The sequence below is a fragment of the Acanthopagrus latus genome, chromosome 5 (genome assembly GCF_904848185.1).
Source record: "Acanthopagrus latus isolate v.2019 chromosome 5, fAcaLat1.1, whole genome shotgun sequence".
Classification (NCBI taxonomy): domain Eukaryota; kingdom Metazoa; phylum Chordata; class Actinopteri; order Spariformes; family Sparidae; genus Acanthopagrus; species Acanthopagrus latus.
Window position 1 is genome coordinate 8,729,796 of NC_051043.1, and position 25,021 is coordinate 8,754,816.

At 42.3% G+C, this 25,021-nt stretch overlaps 2 protein-coding genes across 8 annotated transcripts in view; one reads left to right on the forward strand and one right to left on the reverse strand.

The window, feature by feature from the left end:
• Positions 1-119: 119 nt before the first annotated feature.
• Positions 120-18,157, reverse strand: fam81b (family with sequence similarity 81 member B). 2 transcript variants are annotated; one of them, XM_037097197.1, is made up of 9 exons: positions 18,036-18,157; positions 16,777-17,206; positions 13,203-13,410; positions 11,955-12,073; positions 10,467-10,596; positions 8,590-8,696; positions 4,148-4,259; positions 2,909-3,110; positions 120-875 (listed from the first exon to the last, which is right to left on the reverse strand). In XM_037097197.1, exons 2-9 carry the CDS (start codon positions 16,809-16,811, stop codon positions 742-744), a joined length of 1,047 nt encoding a protein of 348 aa, XP_036953092.1. In that variant the 5' UTR covers positions 16,812-17,206; positions 18,036-18,157; the 3' UTR covers positions 120-741. The 2 variants fall into 2 exon arrangements, with proteins under 2 accessions (XP_036953092.1, XP_036953091.1); XM_037097196.1 differs by having other exon boundaries at positions 11,955-12,091.
• mctp1a (multiple C2 domains, transmembrane 1a) overlaps positions 17,727-25,021 on the forward strand; it is a 144,249-nt gene continuing 136,954 nt past the window's right edge. For all 6 annotated transcript variants that reach the window (XM_037097184.1, XM_037097187.1, XM_037097185.1 and 3 more), the window contains exon 1: positions 17,727-18,667. In XM_037097184.1, coding sequence (XP_036953079.1) covers positions 18,137-18,667 — 531 coding nt within the window. In that variant the 5' untranslated portion in view covers positions 17,727-18,136. The remainder of the gene's footprint in view (positions 18,668-25,021) is intronic.

Below are 25,021 nucleotides of genomic sequence, written 5' to 3' on the forward strand. Positions count from 1 at the left end.
GCTACATAATATTGGAGAAAAACCATAACAAGACACTTTTAAAAATTGCAAACAGTTGAAAATAGGTCATATTTACTCACAATTTTCTAAAATTTATTTAATACAAAGGACAAGTGTTAGATGTGTTACAGTGATTTATTACAATAGCGTTCTTCTTTAGTTCAGATTAGAGCCAGGTCTTGAGTGCAGAAGTGACACATGATTGACTCATGTCAAAATCGTGTATAGTTTGAATTAAAAGACGAAGTGGGATCAAGTTAATTGGCGGACATTTAATCCGTCTACCTTTTCAAATTGAAATCCTAAATTAACTTCACCTCTCACTGACAGAGGCACATACTGTATGAATGATTGAAAGCAAATGATCTTCCACAAAATATTAGATGTCTTTCATTAAGCAGCCTAACATTTCACAAGAGGTACCTCATATAAAATGTCCTGATCATTTCTCTGATAATTAAATCAAATTAAATACAGGTGAGATCAGAGAATAAAGTGACCGGCATGCCTTTTTGATAGGTAACTCATTGAGAAACTAGACTTTAGACTTTAGACTTAGACCTTTATTCACCCCACATCGGGGAAGTTCATTTGTTACAGTAGCAGTTAGACAGACATATAATAAGTACCGGACTTAAAAAATACTAAAAAAGATTTAGATAGAGAAAGATACAATGTAGAAGGGACTACTGCTTGAGGACAGTTTGACAGTAATAAAGGCTTCCTCTTCACTTGATAATGTCACACATCATTGAGCTCTGCCACTTTGCCGCTGATGTCCCTGATATCCTTCTCAAGCCTCTTCTTGTCAAGGTGGGATTTGATGTCGCCTATCTGCCTCAGGGACTCAATGGCGTCATGCACAGACAGGAACCCTGTTCAAAAGAGAAGCTGGCTGTGCAGAAATTCACCAGACGTAACACATTTAAGGTGAAAACTATTCTCTAGTTTTCCGGTTTATGAGGTATTATAATTAGACTTTTGATCAGTACAGTGCTTTATGATGGTCACACTTGTCGGCTCTTATCTTATCTTATATCCAAGTGGATAAAATTGTCGTTGGTCCTTATCATCAGTTAGCATGATTTAATCGGGTAGTTCCTAAAATACCCCTAAATACGTCCTAAAATGGAAATGTGCTTCAATATTGGATGTAGTTGAAGAAGTACTATACAGTGACTGTGAACTGTGAGATGGAGGGATAAACTTTCTCTTACAGTGATGGTGTGTTAAATCTCTCCCCTTTTCTTTCTGACTCCCTGCCCATCTTGCCACGAATATTTACGACACTCATCAATTATGCATTGCTTTTCTCCCTTCTATTACCGTCTCCCTCCATCTTTTCATCCAATACTTAAAATAGAGCTATGGATGGATGGCTCCCTAGGACTCAGCGGTGATTCATAGAGCAGTTTACGTCTGCTTTTATTTACAAAGGGAGGCCTTTTTCTCTTTGTCTACACTTTATTAATGCTGGAGGCTGAGAGGGGTTGACAGAAAGTGGGAGAGGTTTGGGATCTTGTGCCAGGGCTCCTGGGAAATGAGCTTCCAATTTGCACAGCAGTATGATGTGGATGGATGTCAACAGCACCTTGATGCACAGCTGAGCTGCTGTACTGGGCTGCCAGGATAGCTGCGAATTTCTGTGGCTTGTCCCATGACATATTAGCTTTGATGTAACTAGAAGAAGCAGCTGTAACTCACATCTATCTCATTTATTCTGGTTAGAAATCTTGGCGTATTTGTATTCGAGATTGGGAGGAGGTCATGTCAGCTAGTTTGTTGCTGGCAGTTTTCTTTTCTTGCAGGTAGACAGAGAGAGAGGTATGACTGAAGTTATATAATTCAGACAATATTACTGACTGCTGACTTATAAAGACTTTAAAGGTGCAATTTGTAGGAAATGGCCCAAATATGAAGGTAGCACAAAAACTATAGGGGGCAGCCTAACTGCTTTAGCAACGAGCTGACTGGAGTCACCACGCTCCTGGTGGCTCAGATTGACTGATTTCAGTTGCTTCCCAGTGAGCATGGCTAGACATCCCACAGCGACTAAACCAATCCTAAACTAATCCAGATTGATTAAAAAGGAGATACAGAGGTGATTTACAGTGGCTCTTATCAGGAGAAGGACTTTGGGGACAAGGAGATACGGCAGGTATGGACAGTAGAGGTGTGCAGCAGCACAGGACTGAGAGAGAGTTGGACATCAGCAAAAGGTGAAAACAGCGACTATCCTCCATTATTTTGTTAATTTATTAGACTAAAAAGTGAATGTGCCTCTTAAACATCTCTTAGCAGAAACTATAGGGGCTATCGAACTGTCACCGCCGTGCAAAGTGCTAGTAGGAGAATGGACAGGCCAGGTACAAAGAGGTCTTTGGCAGGTCAACACTGTTGTTTCTTCATTCAAGTTCATTTTTTTGGATGTTTTATACCAAAATTCTGGGAATACCTTACAGATTGCTCCTTTAACCTTGTCCCAAGTTTGTTGTCAGACATTCAGGATGAGTCTTCGCTTGTCAAGTAAGTTTGCAGGACAGCTAAAGGACAATCTGTCTCCGATCTAGTCCCTTGTCATCTGTCCTCTTTAAGTAATAGTTAAAATGGTTGCATATACTCAGATAACAGCAACACACACACACACACACACACACACACACACACACACACACACACACACACACACACAAACATACTTCACACTGTGGTTTTCAGCATGGTTACAAATGTCACTATTTGATAAAACTTCCAATTTATGACCAAAGAAAAACACTCTTTTTCTCTCTTTTTCCCTCCTCTAAATATTTCTTTACGTGCATTATTTGCTTGACGTATACGGGAAGGTATGTGTGTGTGTGTGTGTTTATTCACTGATGACAGAAAGTTACTGGCAGGAATAACCCACCTTTGTGGTAATCCTGTTTGAGCAGCTGCAGCTCCTGATCAAGGCTGCTCTGTGCTGAGGTTATTCTTTTGCTGAGTTTAGTCTCGGACCGTTTCAGCTCATCTGCCTGACTGCGGCCGGCCCGGTCCAGCTGGGTCTCAAACTGCTCCACACGGGCCTCCAGAGCACCAAGCCGGTCAGCTAATCTGGACGCCACCTCAAACTGAACACAGAAAGCACACATAAACACATTCAAAATTAAGATTTTAAATGCATGCTGAAAGTTCTTTTTAATCTTTACAATTTTTCTTATTTATTTTTTTATTTTTCTACTTTTGAGTGGCTGCTTAGCTGAAAGTACAAGCATTCTCTGTCTGAAGTGGCTGCACCTCGAGGATGTAAACTGGATGAGCTCTATAGTGTAATTTTATTTATTTATTTATTTATTTATCTATCTATTTATTTATTTATTTCACGCTTTGGTTTTAAAATTTTACTTCTTTGCTACTTCAGCTGTTTTGAAGAATGCTGCAGCACTGTTTTTGCTGAGAAGCTCCAGAAATGTTTTGTGGACTACGAAACTTCACCCAACTTTCCATCGGCATCAGGGTGAGTAAAGACCAATTGAATTGAAATTTTTGCGTGAACTTAACCTTTATGGTGCTGCTTCTTTTAGCTTTACAAAACCAAAATGATTTTACTTTTGAGATATCGGTGTTGCCGACTGCCAGCCTCTACTGTACTGCTTGTCTACAGCATGAAACTGGACGATAGTGATTGAAAATTGAGTGTAAGACTTCAGAGAATTCTGCAATGGCAAACAGAGAGAGGATACAATGTTTTAGTCAACAAGTTCTTTCACTTCAGTAAAATGAAACAAAACATGTTACAAATAAAACTGGGCAGGGCGGCTAGAAGAAGCAGCATTTTTAAGTCTCATCATTGAATCAACATTGTCATGTAAATGCTTAAAAATGTTCCATGAGTTCCAAGACTTTGATCAACTCATCCGCGCACACTTTTAACTCTCTGCAGCCTTACACCATCTGTTCCACCTCATTATCATTTCTCAAGGTTAATTACATTTTATCTGCTGAGTCACAGCTCAGAGTGTGACAGAACCCTGCACACTCAACAAAAAGTTCTTTCATGAAGTGTGAACAGTAAAGGGAAACTGTACAGATATAGCATCATACGAATGGGGCCCCTTCGCTGAATGTTGCATTGTGGACATTGCTGTGCAAACTACTGCTAGGGTACCATTTTGTCCCACTGTTGTGTGCAGCGCTGGACTGAGCTGGCGATTTGTTGTTCCGTCCACCTCCTCAGCGATTCTGTCTGCTCTTTGGCTTCCTTCAGTCCATCCGACATCCTGCAAGGCCATTAGGAAACAGAGAGAGGAGGGATGCAGTGACACTTTACTTTGAAAATGTACTCAAAGGTAAAAGTTGCAAGCAGTATTCTTTTTGGTTTCCTTTTTCAACCTGGCCACAGAAAACACCGTTAGCAGATTAGATTAGAGCATAAATGTCTTAATAATGCAAACAGACTGACAAATATCTGGGAACCGAAGCAATTCTTACTGTCGATTTGAGCACATTATATAAAGCTCCACTTGGCACTACATCGTGCTTGGCATTCGAATAAAAAACTGTGTGCTTCCATAACCGATATTTTTCTGGCACCTCCTTCAGTGGTGTGAAAACAGAACATTAATCATTAACCGATAATCGATATTCTGACGCTTTATCTCAAAAGCAAGATGCCTAATGTTCGGCTGGTTAAGGCTGTTTGAAAGTCAGAGTTCATAATTCTCTCTTCGGTAATTGGAGGTGAGACTTCCTCAGCAGTAGCGCTGCTTTTTTTGGTTTTTCTTGATGCCAGGCTCAGCAGGAGGAACGCCGTTACTCTGTGGTCGGAGTGCTGCTATTTATGTGCGAAGAAGCACACAAGCTCACATAACCGAATAGCTGAAAGCACATCTGCACACATGCAAACATGAGCGTACAGATACCTAGAGATGCCCATTTGGAGATTGTGTCAAACATTATAGCTGACAGATACATAAATATAGAAGACAACATTTTTTTTTTCCATTCAAATTTGGTCAGAAATATTGGCACCTAATAAGTGAGAAAAAAGAGAAAAGCTTCCCATTTATACAGCCGTATGTAGCTCACATTACTCACGTAGCCCATTGGTTAAGTAAGTGTCTCAGATGAAAGCTGCAACCTTGGACATGCTGAGTAAGATCGTGCGTGGGTTGTATGGAACTACAGGACACATTGGGCTTTTCTGTCCAGGGTGAAATTTTCTGTTATATATAAAACATATTGGCACTTCAGTTGAGTTCAAAGTTTTCCTCTAATTCCTCAGATTGAAGGGATTCTTAATGAAAAAATCAGTGTGTGTGTGCGTGTGTGCGCAGCCCAGTCCGCAATGTTGGCAGTTAATGTTTCTGCAAACCTCTGACAACATTCATGATTATACAAATCGAAGACTATGCACCATAAAAAAAAAAACAAAACAACAACAACAACAAAATAACCCATCTTATTTCACATTCACATTTCCAGTTTTTGACCTGACTATCTGAGCTATCAAGAGGTGGAGGGGGTGTTGGTGGAGGTAAAGGAGCAAAGGCTGCTGAAACTGCAATTTAAGACTACTAATTGAAGAAATCCTTGATAAAATTTCCAGCCGTGTGTTTGTGGTGACAGAAAACGCATCCATGATGGAGGACATGACATGAGATCTTATCCCAGTCACCCCCATCCTCCCTAACCCCACTGATATATTTTCATTATTTCAAGAAGAAAGGACCTAAGTAGATGAAGGGAGGGGGGATGCTGTTCTTATACAGAGTATACAAGGACTGAAATCCACAAAAGGAACAAAAAAAAGGAAAAGAATTAGAGAAAAGTCCTTTGTTTCACTAAAACAGGATATATTTAACAGGAAATTGGAGCATCTTCAGGTAGGTTTATAGCTTCAAAACAGTAGTATTTGATCTTTTCTTAATGTTAACCAGATCATAAACACAGCATGGTACAACACAAAATGTAGAATTGAACCTTAGGCAATGTGAAGCTGCAACAAAAAGATATGTAACTTTTCAATGAATCACTGCAGAAACTAACTTTGCCAACATTTATTCTGGCAAATGGGTTGTAGCGTGTGTCTGTGTTTACCTGCTTTACCTTTGACTCTACACCTCTGCTGCTAAATGGACGCCTCATTTATAACACCACCCTGGCTGGCTTACCCAGCTCATGCCAACATTGTTAGCCCAGGTGTAGACTTGACTATAGAATGGCTGATTTGGCTGCAGCAGGAAAGTTTTCAGAATCCACTTGTGTCTTTGGAGTTTTATCATTTCTCTGTTTCTCTGTCAATGTGACTGATTTTACTGCTGTCGCTGCCATCTTGACCTTGTCTGAGAGGCATGCTTGATTCTTTTGTCAGTGGCCTTGTACTGTGAGCAGCAGAATGTTACAGTTGAGAAATGGAGTGTCCTTTAAAAAAAATGTCTCCCTGTGGGCAGCTGCCCTTCCTTTTGAGTCAGTGCGGGTATCAAAGTTGCAGATTCACATTCCAAAAAGAAATGTGCAGTTACGCTAATTTTAGATACTGGGTTTTCGTTTGTGAAAACCAAATGTACCTCAGTTGACAGATGTTCCTTGTTGCAGTTTTTGAGGCCCTGGGTACTGAGGGTTCCAAAGAATATTCAACAAGAAGCAAGGAGAATATAAAATCTATGAAGGACAAGAGTAATTGTAAGTGCCATATTGTAGGCAATTGGACTTGTTTCAGTCTCCTAAAGACATTTCACCCCTCATTCAAGGGGCTTCTTCAGTTCTAACTAACTGGAGGGGAGTTGGCAGGCTTTTAAACTGTGTGGGAGTGTCCTTACAGAGTCATTAAGGACACATGTGAGCTCTGAATTACAGAATCCTTAGGGCTACTTGTGAGTTGTTCACCCAACTGGCCTTCATGTGAGTTGTTAGGGCATCAGGGTGTCAGGTGAGCCCAGGTGTGAATGGTTTTTAGGTTGTCTGGGGAGGGAACTCAGTACTGCATTGTAGGTGGGTAATAAGTAATGTTGAAGGCCACTTCCCCTGTTCAAAGGTGGTTTGTTCCAGTTTGACATATATGGAATCTTTTACTCCTTCAGACCATGACCTCTGTGCATCTTGGTGCTTCTGTGCATAAATGGCTAGCAGTAGTGTGAATAAACAAGGAGCAACTGTCACATACAAGGTTGAACTATTTAAGGATGATACATGAATGATGTCAGATGTAATATTGGTATTTTTTTTTTTTGTGCAGCTTTTCATCTATTTTTATCTATTGTTCTTTTGGTTCTAACATGATCAGTGACCTGGTTTCTTTTACAGATCCACAACATTACTAAACAGAGTGTATTCACCATTCATATCTCCCTGTTTCTGTCCCCCGCCCCATGGTAAACCTGTGTGATTAATTTTGCATTTTGCTGCCAATTTGAGATTATTTATCAGCTGGATTAGGAAATTAATTTAACTAACAGCTTCCCTGTGCCTCTGGCATCAACACCTTCAGATAGCCATGACTCTGAAATGCCCCAGCTTGAAACAGCTAGGGAGAGAATTTGGGCTGGGGGTATTATTTGATAAGAAAATTAGTGGCTCATTGATTTTTCCTTATTATGTGTGACTAGGCAAAATGAAAAAGGGAACATTAAAAGTAAATCACTCGGGGAGCCTGCTGAAAGGCAAATTAGCAAACTGAATGGCCATTCTTCTCACTGAATAAAACATCTTTAAGGAATTCAACTCTGAAATGTTTTTTTTGTTCAGTTAAATTAAGTTTGAATAAATTTTTCTATCATACTGTGTTTTTTTTAAAAGAACACAAAGCCAAATATTGTGATAAAGTGCTGCTTTTCTGCTGGTAGCCCTTTATGTACAGAAGCACCAATTTGCACCAAGGTCACTCAGTGAACATAGCAGAAGTGGCAAAAGTACACACATTGTTTACTCAAGAACTACAGATACTTGTGTAAAAAAGACTCTGGTAAGTGAGGAAGTACTGATTCAATATCTTTACTCAAGTCAAAGTAAGAAAGTACAGGATCTGAAATGTACTCAGAGTATAAAAGTAAAAAGTATCTCTCTGATTGACACTCTACTGCCCATCTCTGTGCAAAGCTGACTGAACCTCATGTCATGAAGGTAGAATCAGTAGAATTTGTCCAAGCTTTTAAATGCAGTAGAAATTGTTGCTTCTCATCCCGATGATGTCAAATGTTGACATTTTGGGCTGCAGGGTCTCTGATAAGATACACCTTACACATAAGGACACCTTTTTTTCTCCCCACGCGAGTCTCCCTCTCTGTCTGTTTCCATCTCATTTCATCTTTTAGGTCGTTTCTTCTTGCTACGTCTGTTGTGTGTGATACAAACCAAGAAGCTGAAATCAGTCTTGGGATGTTGGGAAGGCAGTGTGCATTGAGGCAAAATGAAAAATAATCAGTAAATGTAAGGGCTAGAATGTACAGCCATTTGTGTTAAAATGTAGGGAGAAAAAGTAAATGGTTGTTAGAAAAATCCTAGAGAGTGAGAGCAACTACGTATTTCTTTACCTCCCAGCTTTAGAGAAGTGAAGAAATCAGACTACAATGTGTGTTTTTCTTGTGCTTACTCTTGGATGAATGGCCTTACCTGGCCTCTAGTAGTTTTACTTGTGCATTCAGATCAGACATGGCGCTGCTGTGACCTTGGGAAAGCTCTGACAATGAGGCCTCCAGTCTTCCCAGGTCATAATAAAGCTGGAAAACAAACACACAAATACACGCTGTTATGTGACGCTGGAGCTTCTTGTGTAGCCAGCTCCGCGATCTGACCTTTAACCTTTGCGTTTTTCTGCTGAGTTGAGCTGATTGAGCCACTGCACCACTCCTGCAGCCAGTCGGGACTGGGAGTAACTGCAGTGACCCACTTTCCCTGCATTTTCAATCATCTTTATGGTACATGCTTGACCAGTGCTCCACAGCTAATGTACTGTCATCACAGTGATTGACCACCCTGTGCCACCAACAGGGCTGAGTGCAGGCTGAATTACCGCGAGGGTGGATGATGAGGCTGGGTTTAGATTTAGTATAGATAGACAGCATTATAACATGTTACATACGTGTACTAAGTGTGGGTTTTTGTTATACTTGTCAAATTGGTCTTGTAAAGAAATCTGAACTGAACTGCAGCCATAGAGATCTTGACATTGTATGAATGCATTTCACAAATGACCAAAGCGCCAAAAAACCTGCTCAATAGTGAGCCATCATGTCCAGGATAAACAGCTAAATACATCCCCTGAGTATATTGTCAGATTCTTATTTCCTTTTTGCACGCAGTATTTAAATGTATTTAATTCTGCACTTATACCTAATAAATTCAAAAAGAAGAGCATGATTCCTTCAATTGAGAGTGAAGTATTCAAATGAATCCAAGTCTCATCACTGTGTGTGTGTGTATGTGTGTGTTCAACAGAGGTGGGAGTGGCATTGGGTTGGGGTTGTAGATTTAGCTGCTTATTGTCACGTGGCATAATTTAAGAAATATTCAGGAATAAGATGCTAACAGGCCTTTGAATGTGCACTTAAATGCTAATGCCAGCATGCTAACATGCTCTCAGTGATAATGCTAGCATACTGATGGTTAACAGTAGTGTGAAACCAAGAGTCTTTTAGTTGGTTCAGAAAATGAAACATCCTAAAAAAATGTATCTTTCTGTTGAATTATAAAGCGCACGTTTTACCAAATATAGAGAATTTAGTTTCTAATAATAAAAACATATTCATCTTAAATAACCTGGCTGAAATAGTATATATCCATAAAGTATATTGTTTAACATGGGCATCGTCTTAGTTTAGCATTTGAGCATGCTAACATTTGCAAATTAGCACGACAGACAAAGGGTATATTATCATCAGTTGTGCAGGTCATATGTTGCTCAGTCATTAGGTAAGGAACAATTTTCACAATATTATTGAAATTGCAATATGGCTGAGAGCAAGATCCGAATCCAGGAGCTGACAAATGTTATTCTCCAGATGTACGGTAGTACGCTGGTAATACGCTGGTACAGATATGGTAGAGATATTTCACAGGAGAAGGAAAAACCTTGACCTAGATGAAAAGTTGGGAAATAAGAAAGCGTTCTGTTGGAAATAATGAATGTCTCGACAATCCCTGACACTTTCAGCACAATCTATTCAGCTCATCCTCTGAGGAGCTTGAATTTTGAACAAATAGCAATCAACTGAATAGCAGTTGGACCGAAAGACTGACTGACATCCTGAGAGCCGCACTGCTATCATGAAAATGCACGGAACTGCATGTACCACCCTAGCTTCACTTTATTATAGAGATATACAGAGATGAAGAATGTTGATGTCCATTTTGACTTTTAAAGGCTTGTAAAGACATTATTTATCGCTCTGGTGTTCAGCTTCTTTGCACATGATGTGTACTTAAGCTAAACTGCTGTCTTACGTGTTGTATGCCAAACCCTTGGTCAGCACTGATGCACCATCTCTCACCTTGACTTCCAGCTCCTTGAGGCGCGCATCCACCGCTGACTTGAGCTCTGCCACCTCCTGCTGCAGTCCGATCAGCTGCAGCCCCCCGGAGCTCACGCCAGCGCTTAGCTTAGCGATGCTGGCATCACACCTGAGATAATAGGTGGGGAGAGCAGAGAGGGACCACTGAATGAGAATAATGGAACAGGAGGGAGATAAGTAAAAGGCTGGAGGGAGCGCTCTGGCAAACAGTAGACAAACAGGCAGATGGATGGAAAAAAAAATCAGACAGCTGCCCTTATAGACTCTTTCTTAGGCTAGATGGAAGCACTGCTGAATCCTAAGCGGTGTGAGTTTATACACACCGCATTTCAATGCTCCAGTGGACACATATTTGTGTCTGTTGATGAGCCATCCAAATCAAATACGTAAAAATTGTGCAGATTTATCACAAAACACAATCAGACTGTGGTGAAGTACTTCACAGGCTCTCACGTGCAACATCTTGTTATCAGCATTGCAAAGCGGGCCTTTTCCTTCCTATGCTGTGTTTGATTCCATCGCTTAGCCTGCAAATACTCTCTCTACAGCTCTATTAGGCTAAATGTGAGTACATATCATATAGTATTTGTGAAATGAAATATGCTGCACGCTCAACAATCAATTCCAGCAGCTAATTGTGGAGATGCCCAGCATGAAATTTGGGTTATTTCCCTGTAGACCATTACTGCTCTTCCATACAGCTGATCAGAAACCACCAGCCCTTAACTTACTTGATTATTTATGACTAACGTACAAGAGGTTGTCAGAGTGATTGGGAGAGGTTTTTCTGCAGCCTTTATTGGACCATAAATCAGCTGTTTGTTGAGTAACTGCCAATATCCCCTCTCACTGCTGACAGCTTAAGCGCCACAGTGTAGGCAGGTCTAATGTGCAACAAGATGTTCACAGAATAACACTACTGTCTGATGAGAAATCACATCATGTCAGATGTATTGACCAATTATTCCCAGAGATGCTCCAAAGAATTTAGCCTTGTTGCAAAAACACCAGTCCGAACGCAAATCCTGCTCCTCTCTTCAGCAATGCAATCTAATGAGTGCTATCTGCATGGACACAAAATATTGAGCAATCGCTGGTCAGGATCTTGAGTGCTTTTGAAGCTAGAAACTCTACTCTGGTGAGAGCAAAGTAATTCATGCGTTCATGTGAGTGTGTGTCGCTGAGGGTGTCAGAGGCAAAGCCACAGCCGAGAGAGAGTTGTGAGACTGCAAAGAGCCACCAGACAGGGCGCAGGCTATACTATTTCACTTCATTAGAGACAAAAAAATACAGGTAGGAAAACGGCAAGGAGAGTTAATCAGCCAAGTTATGTGTGCGTCAGGCATGGGTCCTCTACGTGAGGAAGGAAAGTTTTAATCTGTTAGCAGCCAGCTTCTTGGTGTAACACTGCAAAGTCTGTCCCTCGGCGTCTGGCACCATTATTTGTCCCAGGTCTGGTGTGCGTACCTGGCTACTCTCCCTCTCAGGTCACCGATGAAAGCCATGTTCTTCTGGTCCAGGCTTTGAACGGCCATTGTGGTTCCAGAGGTGATGGAGTCCCGCTGGGCAATCTGTCTCTCCAGGGCCTGTTTAGACCGAAGGTGCTAACGTGAAATAAAATACAAAAATAGTGAATGTAGTATGTTTGAAAAAAAAAAATTCTGGACCCGGCAGGGATGAAATTGGTTATATCAACATTTTGCCCTTCCTTCCAATCATAAATGTGTATTTTTTGTAAAGTACACGCTAAAAGCCAAGAGAGCTTGTGAAATGTGGCGATTGCCACTGGCTAATTTCTCCCAGCTGAAACTCATCACTTGCGGTACAAAGTGGGCTTATGAGATGGGACCGGCTGGGGCTAGCTGGCTAGCTCGCTAACTTCTGCGACACAGTGCACAGACGTCTTCACATTCCGCTGATAATGATTGTTCTCTTTTCTTTATATTTTAGACTAAAATTCAGGCCATAATGCTATCAGAACAACCACTGTAGGTTAAGCTGTCATATCAAAACTGCCAATTTCATGAACACTTACTAATCATTGTATTTAATAACCCCATGTGCAGTGTGTATATGATAAACAGCCAGGTCATAATCCGGGATCAAAGAGATGAGCCTCTGGCTTATCATGGCAGTGAAAAGTGAATTCCATTTGATTCGCTGAATATTCACTTCACAACCCGAGCTTATTACCACTTCATGTTCAGAATTAATGAGCTCCAAGGCATTCATGTAATATTTCAGATTATGACAGCCTTTAATCGTGCTAATGACCGGCTTGGTACGCCCTAATTGAGTTATGTTTTTCATTCTTGTGCTCTGTTTCCATGAGGCGGTTATCAAAGTGTGGCCATGAGGATCATGTTTCCACGCAGTGATTCTTCCCGCTGCTGTTCACCGGAAGGTTGGAGCGCAGCTTGGCAACATTTATCTAACCACGCACTGTGCGCATCATTTGTTTTTTTTGCTTGTACAGACAAAATGTCCACCGGCTGATGCTGATGAGGAGTCAGGCAGGCTTTTGCTCAGGCGCTGCACCATTCTATCAGGTGCAATCAAATCAGCTCCGAGTTTTGTGGCCGTGTGTGTGTGTGTGCTGCTCATCAAAACAGACGAGGACAATAGAGGGAAGTGGATGAAAGACTACACAGGGAAGGAAGGCAGACAGGAATCCACATAATGAGGACGTTTAAGAAAACCTTCCCACTTGTATACCTGTATGTCCACGCTTAGCTGCTTGACGATGCGCGTGATGGTCAGGATGTGATTCTCCAGCAGCTTGCGGGAAAGCGCCTCGACCTGGATCGAGCCCTGGGTGGACCGCAGACCCGCTGCCACCTCCTCTTTGATCCTGAAAGCCTGCTCCAGCAGCACAGCCAGTATCCCCTCCTGACTGCTGTGAGGACCCTCTGAGACATGACGCCTTAATCAGGAAGTAAACAGAAGCACTGAGTGACAGCATTTTAGGGAGTCATTATTATTGATTTTGGTGACTGAGGATGAAAAAGAAAGACGCGATAATTCAAGTTTATATTTTCTTTCACCGGAGACACTGGGGTCATCATAGTAGCCGAATATTTTTACAGTATGATTCAATGAGGCGTTCATCCAGCCAGAATGAGATGACGTGCGTTGGCCTTCATGCCCTCTGGTCATTCTTTAGACCCGATCTCTCACTGACTTCACGGCCCTGTGTGCGTGCTGTGTCACCCTGTCTGACTTTAAGGATTAATTCGATCAATGCAATCAATGCGATTCACAGCGAAGTAAGTAAGAAAAGGTCGCTGGTGGTTCCCAACTGTTTCCATTCCATCAGCGGTGGGAGACAGAATCCATCTACCTCTCGGACACGGATTGATTTTTCAGAATCGAATAAAGGACCCACAGGAAACAGCAAGGAGGCTGAGAAATATCAAGGTGCTGTGAAAGTGTTTGATGGCAATATATGAAATAAGAAAAGCTGCCTTGTGTGATCGTGATAGGACTGTAACTTTGACCCTTCCGACATTCTTCTTTCCTAAAAAGAGAAACAAAGATGACAAAATGTATGTGGTACACAGTAGAGACTTTTACGCAAACACATTATTTACAGTTTTACAAATGATTTGGTCTTCTCGAAGCATAATAATGTCTTCCCCCTTTTTTACAGCAATTTATAAAGCAGCGTTTCTTTTCCATTTCCATATACTCACAGGTCTGTGCTTCTCTTCAGCTGGCTCTTTACTTCATGTGTTTGTGTTTGTGTTGTCACTTGGTAACTGTGGTTTCCTTGAGTGGGGTGAGCCTGCCTGCAAGTGTCACTTTGTCAACACAATAATGCGACAATGACACGCTGAATTCTTGGTGATGCAGCTTAGCTCAGCAAAACAGAACATGAAGCGTAAACCACACTTTTACTTAAACTGTCAGAAACGTAGGAGACTCACCAGCCAGTCCACCTGAGAACAAGTTTCCCAATGCAGTGGCTCTCAAAACACTCAGTTCAAAAGACAACTGCACTTGTTGGTCAAAGGCAAGAAGAGTGCCAGGATGCCTCGAGTTAGTTCCTCTAGATCACCAACCTTTTGAAACTGAGTGCTACTTCATGGGTACTGAGTCATATGATGGGCTACCAGTTTGATACGCTCCTCTGAAATAACAAATATGCTCAGTTTGCTTTTAGTTATATATGATTATTAGTGATTAATGACACTCATTTATGTGAAGACACTGATCATGTTAATGATTTCTCACAATAATGATCAACAATGACTTAACAAGGTGGGAAACAGATAATATCAATATTCAATTTTCATTTTTAGAACAGGCCTGAGGGCTACTCATGTGGTCCTACCTGGTGCCCGCGGGCACCGTGCTGGTGACCCCTGCTCTAGATATTCTATGACGTGGATGGTCGATAATCAGTAATCAGAAAATAGTTTTGTAATTCAGCGGTGACTTAAGTCATTTATTCACCTCACTAGTATAAATACATCATTAAATAATCTCTTCTTCCACCAGCTGCATTTCATTTGATGTGTTATTGTAGTTGGGACCCCCTGGAGTTAATTACGATACAATTAAATGCCATAATCATTATTGAATTAAATTTTCATTAATTATGTTTGCGTTGCATTTTACTACGACAACACTCCAGCCCCCCCGGGGTTGTTCCTTCTTGAGCGGTGAACGTGATTAATTAGAGATAAGCTTTTGATAAAGTGAACCAGGATTTGATGAAATGATGTGAATATTTTTAATCCACATTCAAATCAATAACATCCCTTGTATCCTTTGATCTATCATGATGCATGGTAGACAGAAGCCATACTTTTATATAAATATTATAAAATCTTAGAATTATTCCGAACATTTCAAGGTAAAAAAAGGAATGAAAGTCACTAAAACTAACGTAAATATGTCTGAGACAAGCATTCAGCTGTAAATGACTTGAGTGCAGCTCTTCACTGAGCGGTCCTAAGAGGGTGGACCAGACAGCTCCAGCCCCTGTGGATGGAGCAAGTCTAAGACTACAAAACACAATATGTGATTAATTGAACTGGGTACTGGCAGTAAAGGGATATTGACCAAATCATCAGAGGCCTCGGCTCTGTTTCCCATCCACCTGCTGTTTTGTTGCACACAATACAACTAGCCCCCTATTGACTGAATGGATTCCAGTGTGAGCGGCATGATGAGTGAGAATGGCTGTGTAGTGTTTCATTTACCAAGACCTGACCCTACCTCATCGTACAGCGTGAGTCAAGTTGTGTAGCAGAGGCGCTGCATAACATGCAATTTCAGTCAGCGTGCGAACACGATTCTGTATTTTAAAGTGGCTGTGTCTGTGTGCAGGCGTGTGCGTGGACACCCACACACACACAGGCTGTGGATTAGTGTCCTATCAACAGGACCGGGATCATTAAGAGAAAAGGCCCGCTCTCTGCAGACTCATCAGTTATCTCCGCTGGCCCAATAGAAAAGCTGATGGTAGCTGAGAGCAATTGTTTGGCTCACACGCTCACATCTCCATCCACTTAACTGAATAAGGGGTTCAGGGCAGTTCACAGTGCCCTCCTGGTTGTAATTAAAGTGTTTTATTTTGTAGGATGGATGGGGTATCATGCAAAGCGATCCCAGGCAACAACAAAACTCGCTGCTGCCTTATCATCCAGGTTTGGTACGCGTCCAGATCACTCGTAGACCCAGAACTGTCGAGTGAAATCCAGGAATGCTTCACAGAAAAACACATTTGCGACACTCGACAACTTAAGTAGGCGTGGACTTGTTTTAAAAGATTAAAAAAAACGACAGAAAAAATATATTTAAAGAGCTCCATGCAGCTTGTGTCCAAGTCTCCAGAAGCCCTGAGATCCCAAACTGATTTAAGAAGACCTTATCAACACCCCTCTTAAAGCCGAATTCCTCACTGTAGCTGCTAAACTAAAAGTGTCAGCGTGCACCCTGTCTGGGATCTGGGTGTGCTCCCTGTTGTTGGGATCTCTGTAATTCAGGAGACTCTATAAGAGCTGCATGGATCTGTCTGATGTTTTTGTCTCGTTGTTGTTTTTTTTTTTTTTAAAACAAGTCCCCATCGACATCAGCTGCTTAGAAAAATGCAGCCACACAGTTCTTATGTGAAGCTCCAGAAATGTTTTGTGGGCTGCTGTGAAACTTCATCCAACTCTCTACTGGCATGGGGGGAGAGTAGATAATCTATTCGTTTTCATATTCGGTTGAAGTTATCCTTTAACTTCACAGTGGTTACACAAAGCCCTTTTGTGCAAAGGACAATACTGGCATAACTCACCACACGCCACTGAAGGCTGATGATTGTGTTCTCATTATCAAAGGGTCAGCGCCAAGAGCTCGCAACAGAACGCTCCATCACCTTCATCATCACTCCTACAAGCGAGGTCATCTCACCGTCTCCACGCGAGCAGCACATAGGCTGCCTCCGACACTCAGCTCTTCTTCTCTGCGTGGTGGGATGAAGTTCATCCAGTTACATCACTCCCCATTTTTAATTCACTTGCTCAAAGTGAAATTTCATCAGCCCTGTTTGCGCATAGAAGGTCACTGTGTGTGTATGTGTGTGCAGAGGGTCAGATGGAGAGGGGTATTCATTCTTGTAATAATTGTCTGCGTGTGTGTGTATGTTTGTTTATGTGAAAGTGGGCACAGTTCACCAGGGGGACAGAGCAGACCAGCAGTGAACCAAGAGGCCGGGGGCACAGCGTCTGAAAGAGAGAAGAGGAAGAGCTTGCTCAGTGCTGCTCGCTCTCCTGCATGTGGGTGATAACATTCACTGAAGCCTGACCCATTTGACGAGGAGAACGCATTCAGACGTGGGTACAGTGCAGGAACACTCACTTGACACAGAAGAAAAAAGCTAAACAAAACAAAAACTGGACGGCTTCAGAGGTTTTTCACTGTGAGCCCTGGATTTACCAAGGTCACTGCTGTGTAACAGGAAAAAAAAAACCCAAAAGAAAAACAACAACCTAGTGGCTTTAAATCACCACAAACAACACAAACCAAAGCACATAGAGATAAAGCCAGATGGGGGTGACAGGAGATCCACGGCCGGATTGTAAACATCTCCAGGAGGCACTGTGGGGTTTGCGTTATGCAATCACCAGCATACAGATTATCCAGTCAAGTGACATGGTTGGCCAGAGGGAGGCGCGGTGCAGCCGTCGTCCTTCATTTGAATATAATAATTAATGGGGAAGTTTGACTAGACCTTGGTAAAGCACGGTGGACAGAGCAGGGACGCGCAGACAACAACAACAGCAGCCAAGCGCAGCATTTAACTAGGCAATCTGTTCTAGGTGATCCTGAAGTGAGAGGTGACTGCATGCGCTGCAACTTCACCGCGCAGCTGAAATAAATCTTCAGTCGATGGGGATACTGGTTGCCGTCAAATAAGCGTATATATAAGGTCTACTGTGCTGCCTGCCTGCCTGCCTGCCTGCCTGCACAGGGCTTTTCTACAGGGTTCGTTGGGAGACTAACACCCCCCCTCCATCATCACACCGTGCGTCTCCGGCGTCTTGGCGCTCTGACCTGATCATCAGTGGAAGTGCTCCCGAGCTGCAGCAGCCCAACTGTGACATCCCTCCACTGTTCAGAGTGTGCTCAGGCTGGCTGGCTGCTGCACAGGCACCATGGAGCAAAAACCACCTAAGGATGAGGGCACCGCGAAGGGACAGGAGTCTCTGTCCTACCAGCGGAGGATGTGGAAGAATTTCCAGGAGAAAACCAAGCCTTGGCTCAGTCCGAAACTGGGATCGGAGCGCCGGGGCGCAGGGGGCGCGGAGGGCAGCAAGAAGGAATCGGGGTTATGGATGTTTAAGAGGAAAAAGAAACAGCTGGACCGGGTATTTTCGTCGTCTCAGCCGAATCTCTGCTCCTCCACGTCGGCGCCTTTTGAGGGAGATAAGAAGTCCCTTGGAGGCGACGCGGTCCCCGGCACCAGCGGCGGCGGCCAGCCTCTGCTCGGCGCAGCCTCTGGAGCCACGGGGAGCAAACCCGAGCTGACGGCGCACGGGAGCCCCAAACTCCCCGTGTCCCAGCTGATCATGTACCAGCAGAAGAGCTCCTCTCTCGGCTCGGCGTGCTTCGAGAAGCTGGTGGTGGACCCGGCCGCGGTGATGTTGGGGGAGGAGGAGCAGCTGCGTAAAAACGCAAGCGATTCTGTGAGTAAAGAGCATGTGGCAACAAAAACACGCGTCCGGTAGAATATCAAGGCAAACATTGAAATCCTCAAAGAGGCCGGCTGGGCTCCATTGTCCTGGAATATGAAATAAGGGACACAAGTTTTACGATGGTGGTGGTGCGGCGACATGCTCACTGCTCGCATCATGTGACGTGCTCATCGATTTGCCAGTCCACTGCTTTCTTTACTGTGTCCGGTATCCTATAGGGCTGTATGGGCCAGATGACTGCAGACAGTGCCAGTATAGGGATAATCACAAATGACAAGCTTACATCACTGCTTGGTTTCAGTCATAATATCCTTGCTCTTAAAGGTTATTTCCAATTACAGCCTCCCTGATGAGAAACTCTACAGACTTCCCTCTCTGATGCCATCATTAGCCTCCCTTTCCCTTTGCTCACATCCTTTTTCTCCCAGTCTGGGCTTTGTCCCCTTCACAGTCCATCTGTCACAGTGTCCTTGCCTGCGGACAGAGTCTGCAACGGGCCCATGCATGATGGCCGAAGGTTCATCATGCCTCCCCCTTTTTTTCTTAAAAGCAGCCAGTTGGCAGAATGGTTATCAGGCACACCACCAGCGCCAGCATCCTTAGGAGACTGATGGCAATTACGTTCCCTCACAGCTCGACGTGCTGAGTCAGGGTGCCCTAGGAGGAACAGTATCAAAGGGATATGTCAGCTAGAGTCGGCTAGTGGTGAAGGCTGCATTCACAAAAAGTGACATACAGCCAGCAAAGTGTGTGAAGGAACTTTAAATTTAACGACTCAAGTCAAATCAGATGGATGGTTCTTAAATCTGATCATGAAGTGAAAGGTCTTTAAGGTCATGCCCTGTCCCCTGATAGTAGTCTGATTATCTGGTCCTGCAGCAGGTCATGTGATCTCAGGCAGGAAGTTGCGATATTTGACAGAAGTGTTGATGGAAATGAAATAGAAGATACAGCATGTGGAAAGGCCCAGAAGTGCATTCTGTTTCAGTGGTGTGAGCCATTGCGAAGCTTTTCATCTCACCACTCTTGAAGTGGTCCAGAGCTGCCTTCTGAGCACCATCCAGATCGCTGTCTTAAATGTGATTTAGCGTATGAGCACGCTTCTCCAGCACTGCGGTTGAAGCCAGAGATCTCTAATCCATTACATCTCTGGAAGAAGTGCAGCGCACTCAGCAGAAGAGGTAAAAGAAAGCGAGTATTAATAACTTCATTGAAATTGATCTCGCAGCTTCATCACAGCACTTTCCCAGGTCAGTTACATAATACACAGAGAGATCTCACTTCGCCAAATAAAGTTGTAGTGTTCAGCGCGAGCCAATATTTGCCTCCTGCTGCTGCCATGTTTATCCAGGCTTCTGTTGTTCATTTGTCGGATTTTCCACAAAGAGGAGAGCAGCTGTAAACACTTCCAGCAGCAGCTTTGTCTTAGCTTATAGTACAGTGACTCATTTGCTGTTACCTTGAGTGTATACACATGTGGATGTAAAGATAAACACTACAGTGTGATTCAACTATGATGCAATGAGGTCAGAGGAAGAAGAAATGAAACAGATGGCCGGAGATGATGAGTGATGAAATAAAGGTGACGCTGGCAGATCAGACGGGGTTAGACAAAATGGGAGGTGATGAGGGGATGAGATGAGGTCAAATGAGATAAAATGAGAGATGATGGCGAGGGATAAGAGAGGAGTAAGAGTAGAGGAGTAAAGGAGAAAGAGAAAGGTGACGTGAGCGGATGAGATTAGATCACATCAGATTGTGCTTTATTAATACCCGAGGGGAAATCAAGCATTATATGGCAAAGAAATCAATGAAGTAAAGACTCAACAGCACACACACACACACACACACACACACACACACACACACACACACACACACACACACACACACACACACACACACACACACACACCACACTGGTAATCAAGCTAAAGCTGTCTACTGTCAGTGGGTTCTTGTGCATGGACCTTGATGCCACCTATTTGCTTGTGCACATGGTTGATGCACTTACAGTATGGCTGCCTAAACAAGGATTATAAATCAAAGTGACACACTTCAGCAGCCATCCACAAATCCAGCCCTAGGTGACTGTACATACCCTCTCATTACTGAAATGAGAGCACAAAGCTCAGAGCCACCATTTCAGAAATGAAATAAAAATATATGGAACGTAACAAGTGAAACACTTTTTGACATTTGGGAAGTAAGTGGAGGGATTAATGCCAAGTCCTGGAAGTAATTTCATAATTGACTCAATGTTGGAAAGAAATGAGCACATTTAACTTTTGCAGCTCACAGTGCAGGGCAGTTCGATTATATATGTACAGTATCTGAGTAAGCACCTGCTGAATCAGAATATTTTAAGAGTCGTATTCCTGACATTAAGTTTCTGTCCCCTTTGCACAGGAGAGGAGTTGTATTTATCACGTTCTTCCTCATTCTGTCTCATTATAAATGTCACGTTTTCAAGGATTTATCCCTTGTTAGCCTCCTCCTCTATTTTTACGCTCATGTGATGGCAGTAGCTCAGTCCTTGCAGACTTGGCTAGCAAACTAGAGGGTGGCTGGTGGACCAGTCAGTGCGGAGTGCGCCAGTTCACCTCCTGGGAACTGCCGAAGTGCCCTAGAGCAATGCACAGAACAACAAGGCAGCCCCTTTACTCTAATATCACTCCCCAGAAATTGTATGATGATGTGTTCTGTGGGTATTTTGGGCCTGTGTGAGTAAAATAAAAATTGTTGGATCAACAGAGGTTTCAATGACTTTTGCATAAATGCGTGTTTTAACATAAGCAAAGGGATGGAATATGAAAAATTACATTTAATCACATACCAAACTTAAGTTCAGCTTTAGGTATTTTTACCTATTTACCTGAGTATTTTCAGTATTTCCGGCTACTTCATAATAATTCCACTCCACTATAATTAATTTGTTAACTTTAGTAACTAGTTGCAGAACGCACCATCAGAGCCAAAGCAGTATGTTTAAAAAAACAAAATAAAATTTGATTTCAATAGTTTTAAATTAAACATTGAATATGCACTAATGATAATTGAAAAATTTCGATTGTTGGATCAATCTGATATTTGGTCACCTAATAGTATACATGCATGCATGTAAACACACAAAATGTATAATTTACTTTTACTTTTGATGCTTAAGTACAATTATCAGATACTTTAAGACTTTTGCACAAGTACTATGCTTATGAGTGACTGTCACATTTACCAGAATAATAATGTAACATCATTTATTTTCCTACTGAGTTTGAAATGATCAACAAAACCTAGTCTGGTGTCCACTTAACTAAATGTCCACAGTGCACCGTATATTGATGGCTCAGATTTGCTGCGGTAGACAAGACTGTGGAGTTAAACTGTTTATTGTTTTTGTTTTTCTCTGGTGTGGTTACAGCTCTAACCTTCAGCTCTGGGCAGAGTTGCCCCTTTATTATCACCTGACTGACCTGCAACATTTACTTTAAAGGAATATTGACTGCAGCCAGCATTATTCTTATTCTAGATAATTAACCCTGCTCTCATCCAGCAATCGCAAAGATTTGTAAGTACAGTTCTTAATTCCAATGAGTTATTACTGTTGCATTCATCTACAGTTTTGAGAACTTCATGTAAACGGATTGGGGAAGCAATTTAAATCCCTGGCAATAGCATTTCCCGAAAATGTATTTGGACTGCTCCAAAACTGATTTCTACGTGGCATGGATTTTAGAGCAGAAAGCCAAGTGGAGCTGTTCTTGCATTTCCATCTTGTCACTCAGCCCACTGTGTCTGGGCTATTGAAACTTAGATGAGTGTGGCGCCATTAACTAAACTACTACTACTTTATCAGCCTGCAAATCAGTTTTAGGGCTGCGTCGTGCATCGTTTTTTTTTTTGCATCCACATTGAAATGTGCACAGGAGCAAATGCACTCAAACACATGCTGCTGTATCTTTTTTGCTGCTCACACAGTTCTTATTTTCCATGACTAATCCACAAGTGAAGTCTGTCCGATGTACAGTAACGTCATTTAGTGTGATTTAATGGTTCCTGTATACGTGGGAGTTTGTTGCTTGTGAGTGCATACACAGCGAACTGGCACCATAATCATCATTAACAAAGCAGGTAGGGCCTGCTTTGGTTGCTTGATAAAATGAACTCACCTACAAAATATATTAATACAGAATTATTAATTAGTTATCTTGTGTAAGTTCTCATATTTTTCCTTGTCAAAACATATACCGCAGAAAACCAAAATATTGCAATGGCAGTTTTTTTTTTCTTTTCCCCAATATCACGCAGCCCCAACTCAGTTTCATTATGAATCAGTCACTTTGCCAGTCGCTGTGCACTAGAAGACTTTGCATCTAGAGACCAAGTAGAAAGACCTAACATCCAGAAATGTGCTTGTCAGTTTTGAGTGGATTGCCTCAAAAGAAAGAGGGAATCAGGACAGTTAAATATCTGTGAAACAAGAGCCCCCCTCATAGATAAATAAATAAAATAAGTATGAATATATTTATATGAAATAGAAGAGAGACTAAAATACAGTGCAAAGAGATGAGTCATATCTCGCCAGTGTTCTTCTTGTTCCTTTTTACTGTACAAAACTGCGTGTGCTGTACTTGTTCATCATCATCCCTCTTGGAGTGTCGCTGTCCATGGTATTGAATTGTAAATATAATGAGACAGCCTGAGGGCAGCATCCCAAATTGGACTAGTAGCCTAATTAAATGGACATAAGTGGGATAAACGAGGTTCTCTCGGGTCACCTTTCTTCACTCATCTTCATTCTCCACTCAGTTAAGTTGTGTCTTTGTTTCCCATGCTAATGCAATTAAGGGATGGACAAAATGCAGTGCATATTTTCACTTCTGTTTGAAGGAAAAATAAATATTTCATCTCAACAAAACAAGCAAAGAGAGAAAAGAAAATCTCAGTTTATTTTGTGCTATTACTCTGAGGACACACTAAATCCAGTTCTCAGACATGTCTTCTCTCTTCCGTCTGCTCAGCTCATATGGAGCATAAATATTTAACACATATGAACCAGGGAAGTAGGTTTTTGTGTCACAGAGACGTTCACGATCTAACGCTAAATATATCCAATGTAAAATGCATTATTTTAATCGATGGAATTGTCCTGCGGTTAGGAGACAATACAATACAATACAATGTTTTTTGGCTGAACATGACCCGGACAAGTGCCCCCAAAATCATTTTTTACAAGGATTTGTCCAGTTGCTATAGCTCCATCGGGTTTCAGTGGATGTTTTCTGACTAATATTGAAAACTAAAACGCGTTGGAGTCAGTTCATGTTGGATCTGAGGTATGGTAACATTGTGAGAAGTTCAGTCGTTGCAATCCTTTTCGCAGTGAGCGTGAGATGAGCCACTTATGGATGTCCTGTAGGAATAACGGCCTTACTCTCGGCTGTTATCTGAGTTGTGTTGTGAGAGCAGCATCATGGCCACTTGGAAACAGCCCATGGCGTCGTTCTGGATGTGTCCTGATGGCCGCCCAAATTAGGATTCATTACAGCCCAGGGGACGATCGGTTGTAACACGCACTGACAAGCACATGATTGATGCTGACCTCGAAGCTGTCTGGCCGTCATGAAGCAGGAGAAAAAAAAACATTTTCGCCTTGCCGAAAGTGTAACTGACACCATCTGATGAGTTATAGCTCTCACTTTGTGATTAAATGTCTTTTTGTGACTGGTGTCTGCCTCCCACACATCTGAGTGTGCCTGTTTGTCTGCCGTGGAAGTCTTCAAATGGTTTCACGCGCAGACAAGTGCATTTGTGAACAGCAGATTTAGATGAGATTTTTTCTTGGTTTCAGGAGGCGGTGTGATGGTTCAGCTTGTTTGCAGGGTTTGTAAATGTCGGGAGGTTTATGCCCAACCTCTTTGCTTCCACTCTGTCCGTGTTCAGGAGGGCTGTCAGCTTTTGAAGACGTGAAACCTGGTTGCACTGCAAAACGTCATGCCACCATGTATGAATATGAGAGAGTGACCTAGTGACCTTAGAGCGTGGATTATCCTTGCTTCCTGCTTATAATTCCCCCAGACTAAAGAGTAAATAATATTGCCTTTATCCAGTTTTGACTTTTGAGTCATTTCATCAACTTTATTTTTGCCTCTAGACATATTAATGGCATATTGCATTGGTTATCTATTTAAATCAGCTGAAGAACTTGAATAATTCATTGATGCAAATGCGTTGCCTTAACACGTTGTTTAAGTCATGGAACTGCTCTGCTGTAAATGAGTTAATGGATCATAATCAAGAACTGACTGTGTGACTGCAAGAGGTGGAAACGTAGGAAAGAGAAAAGTG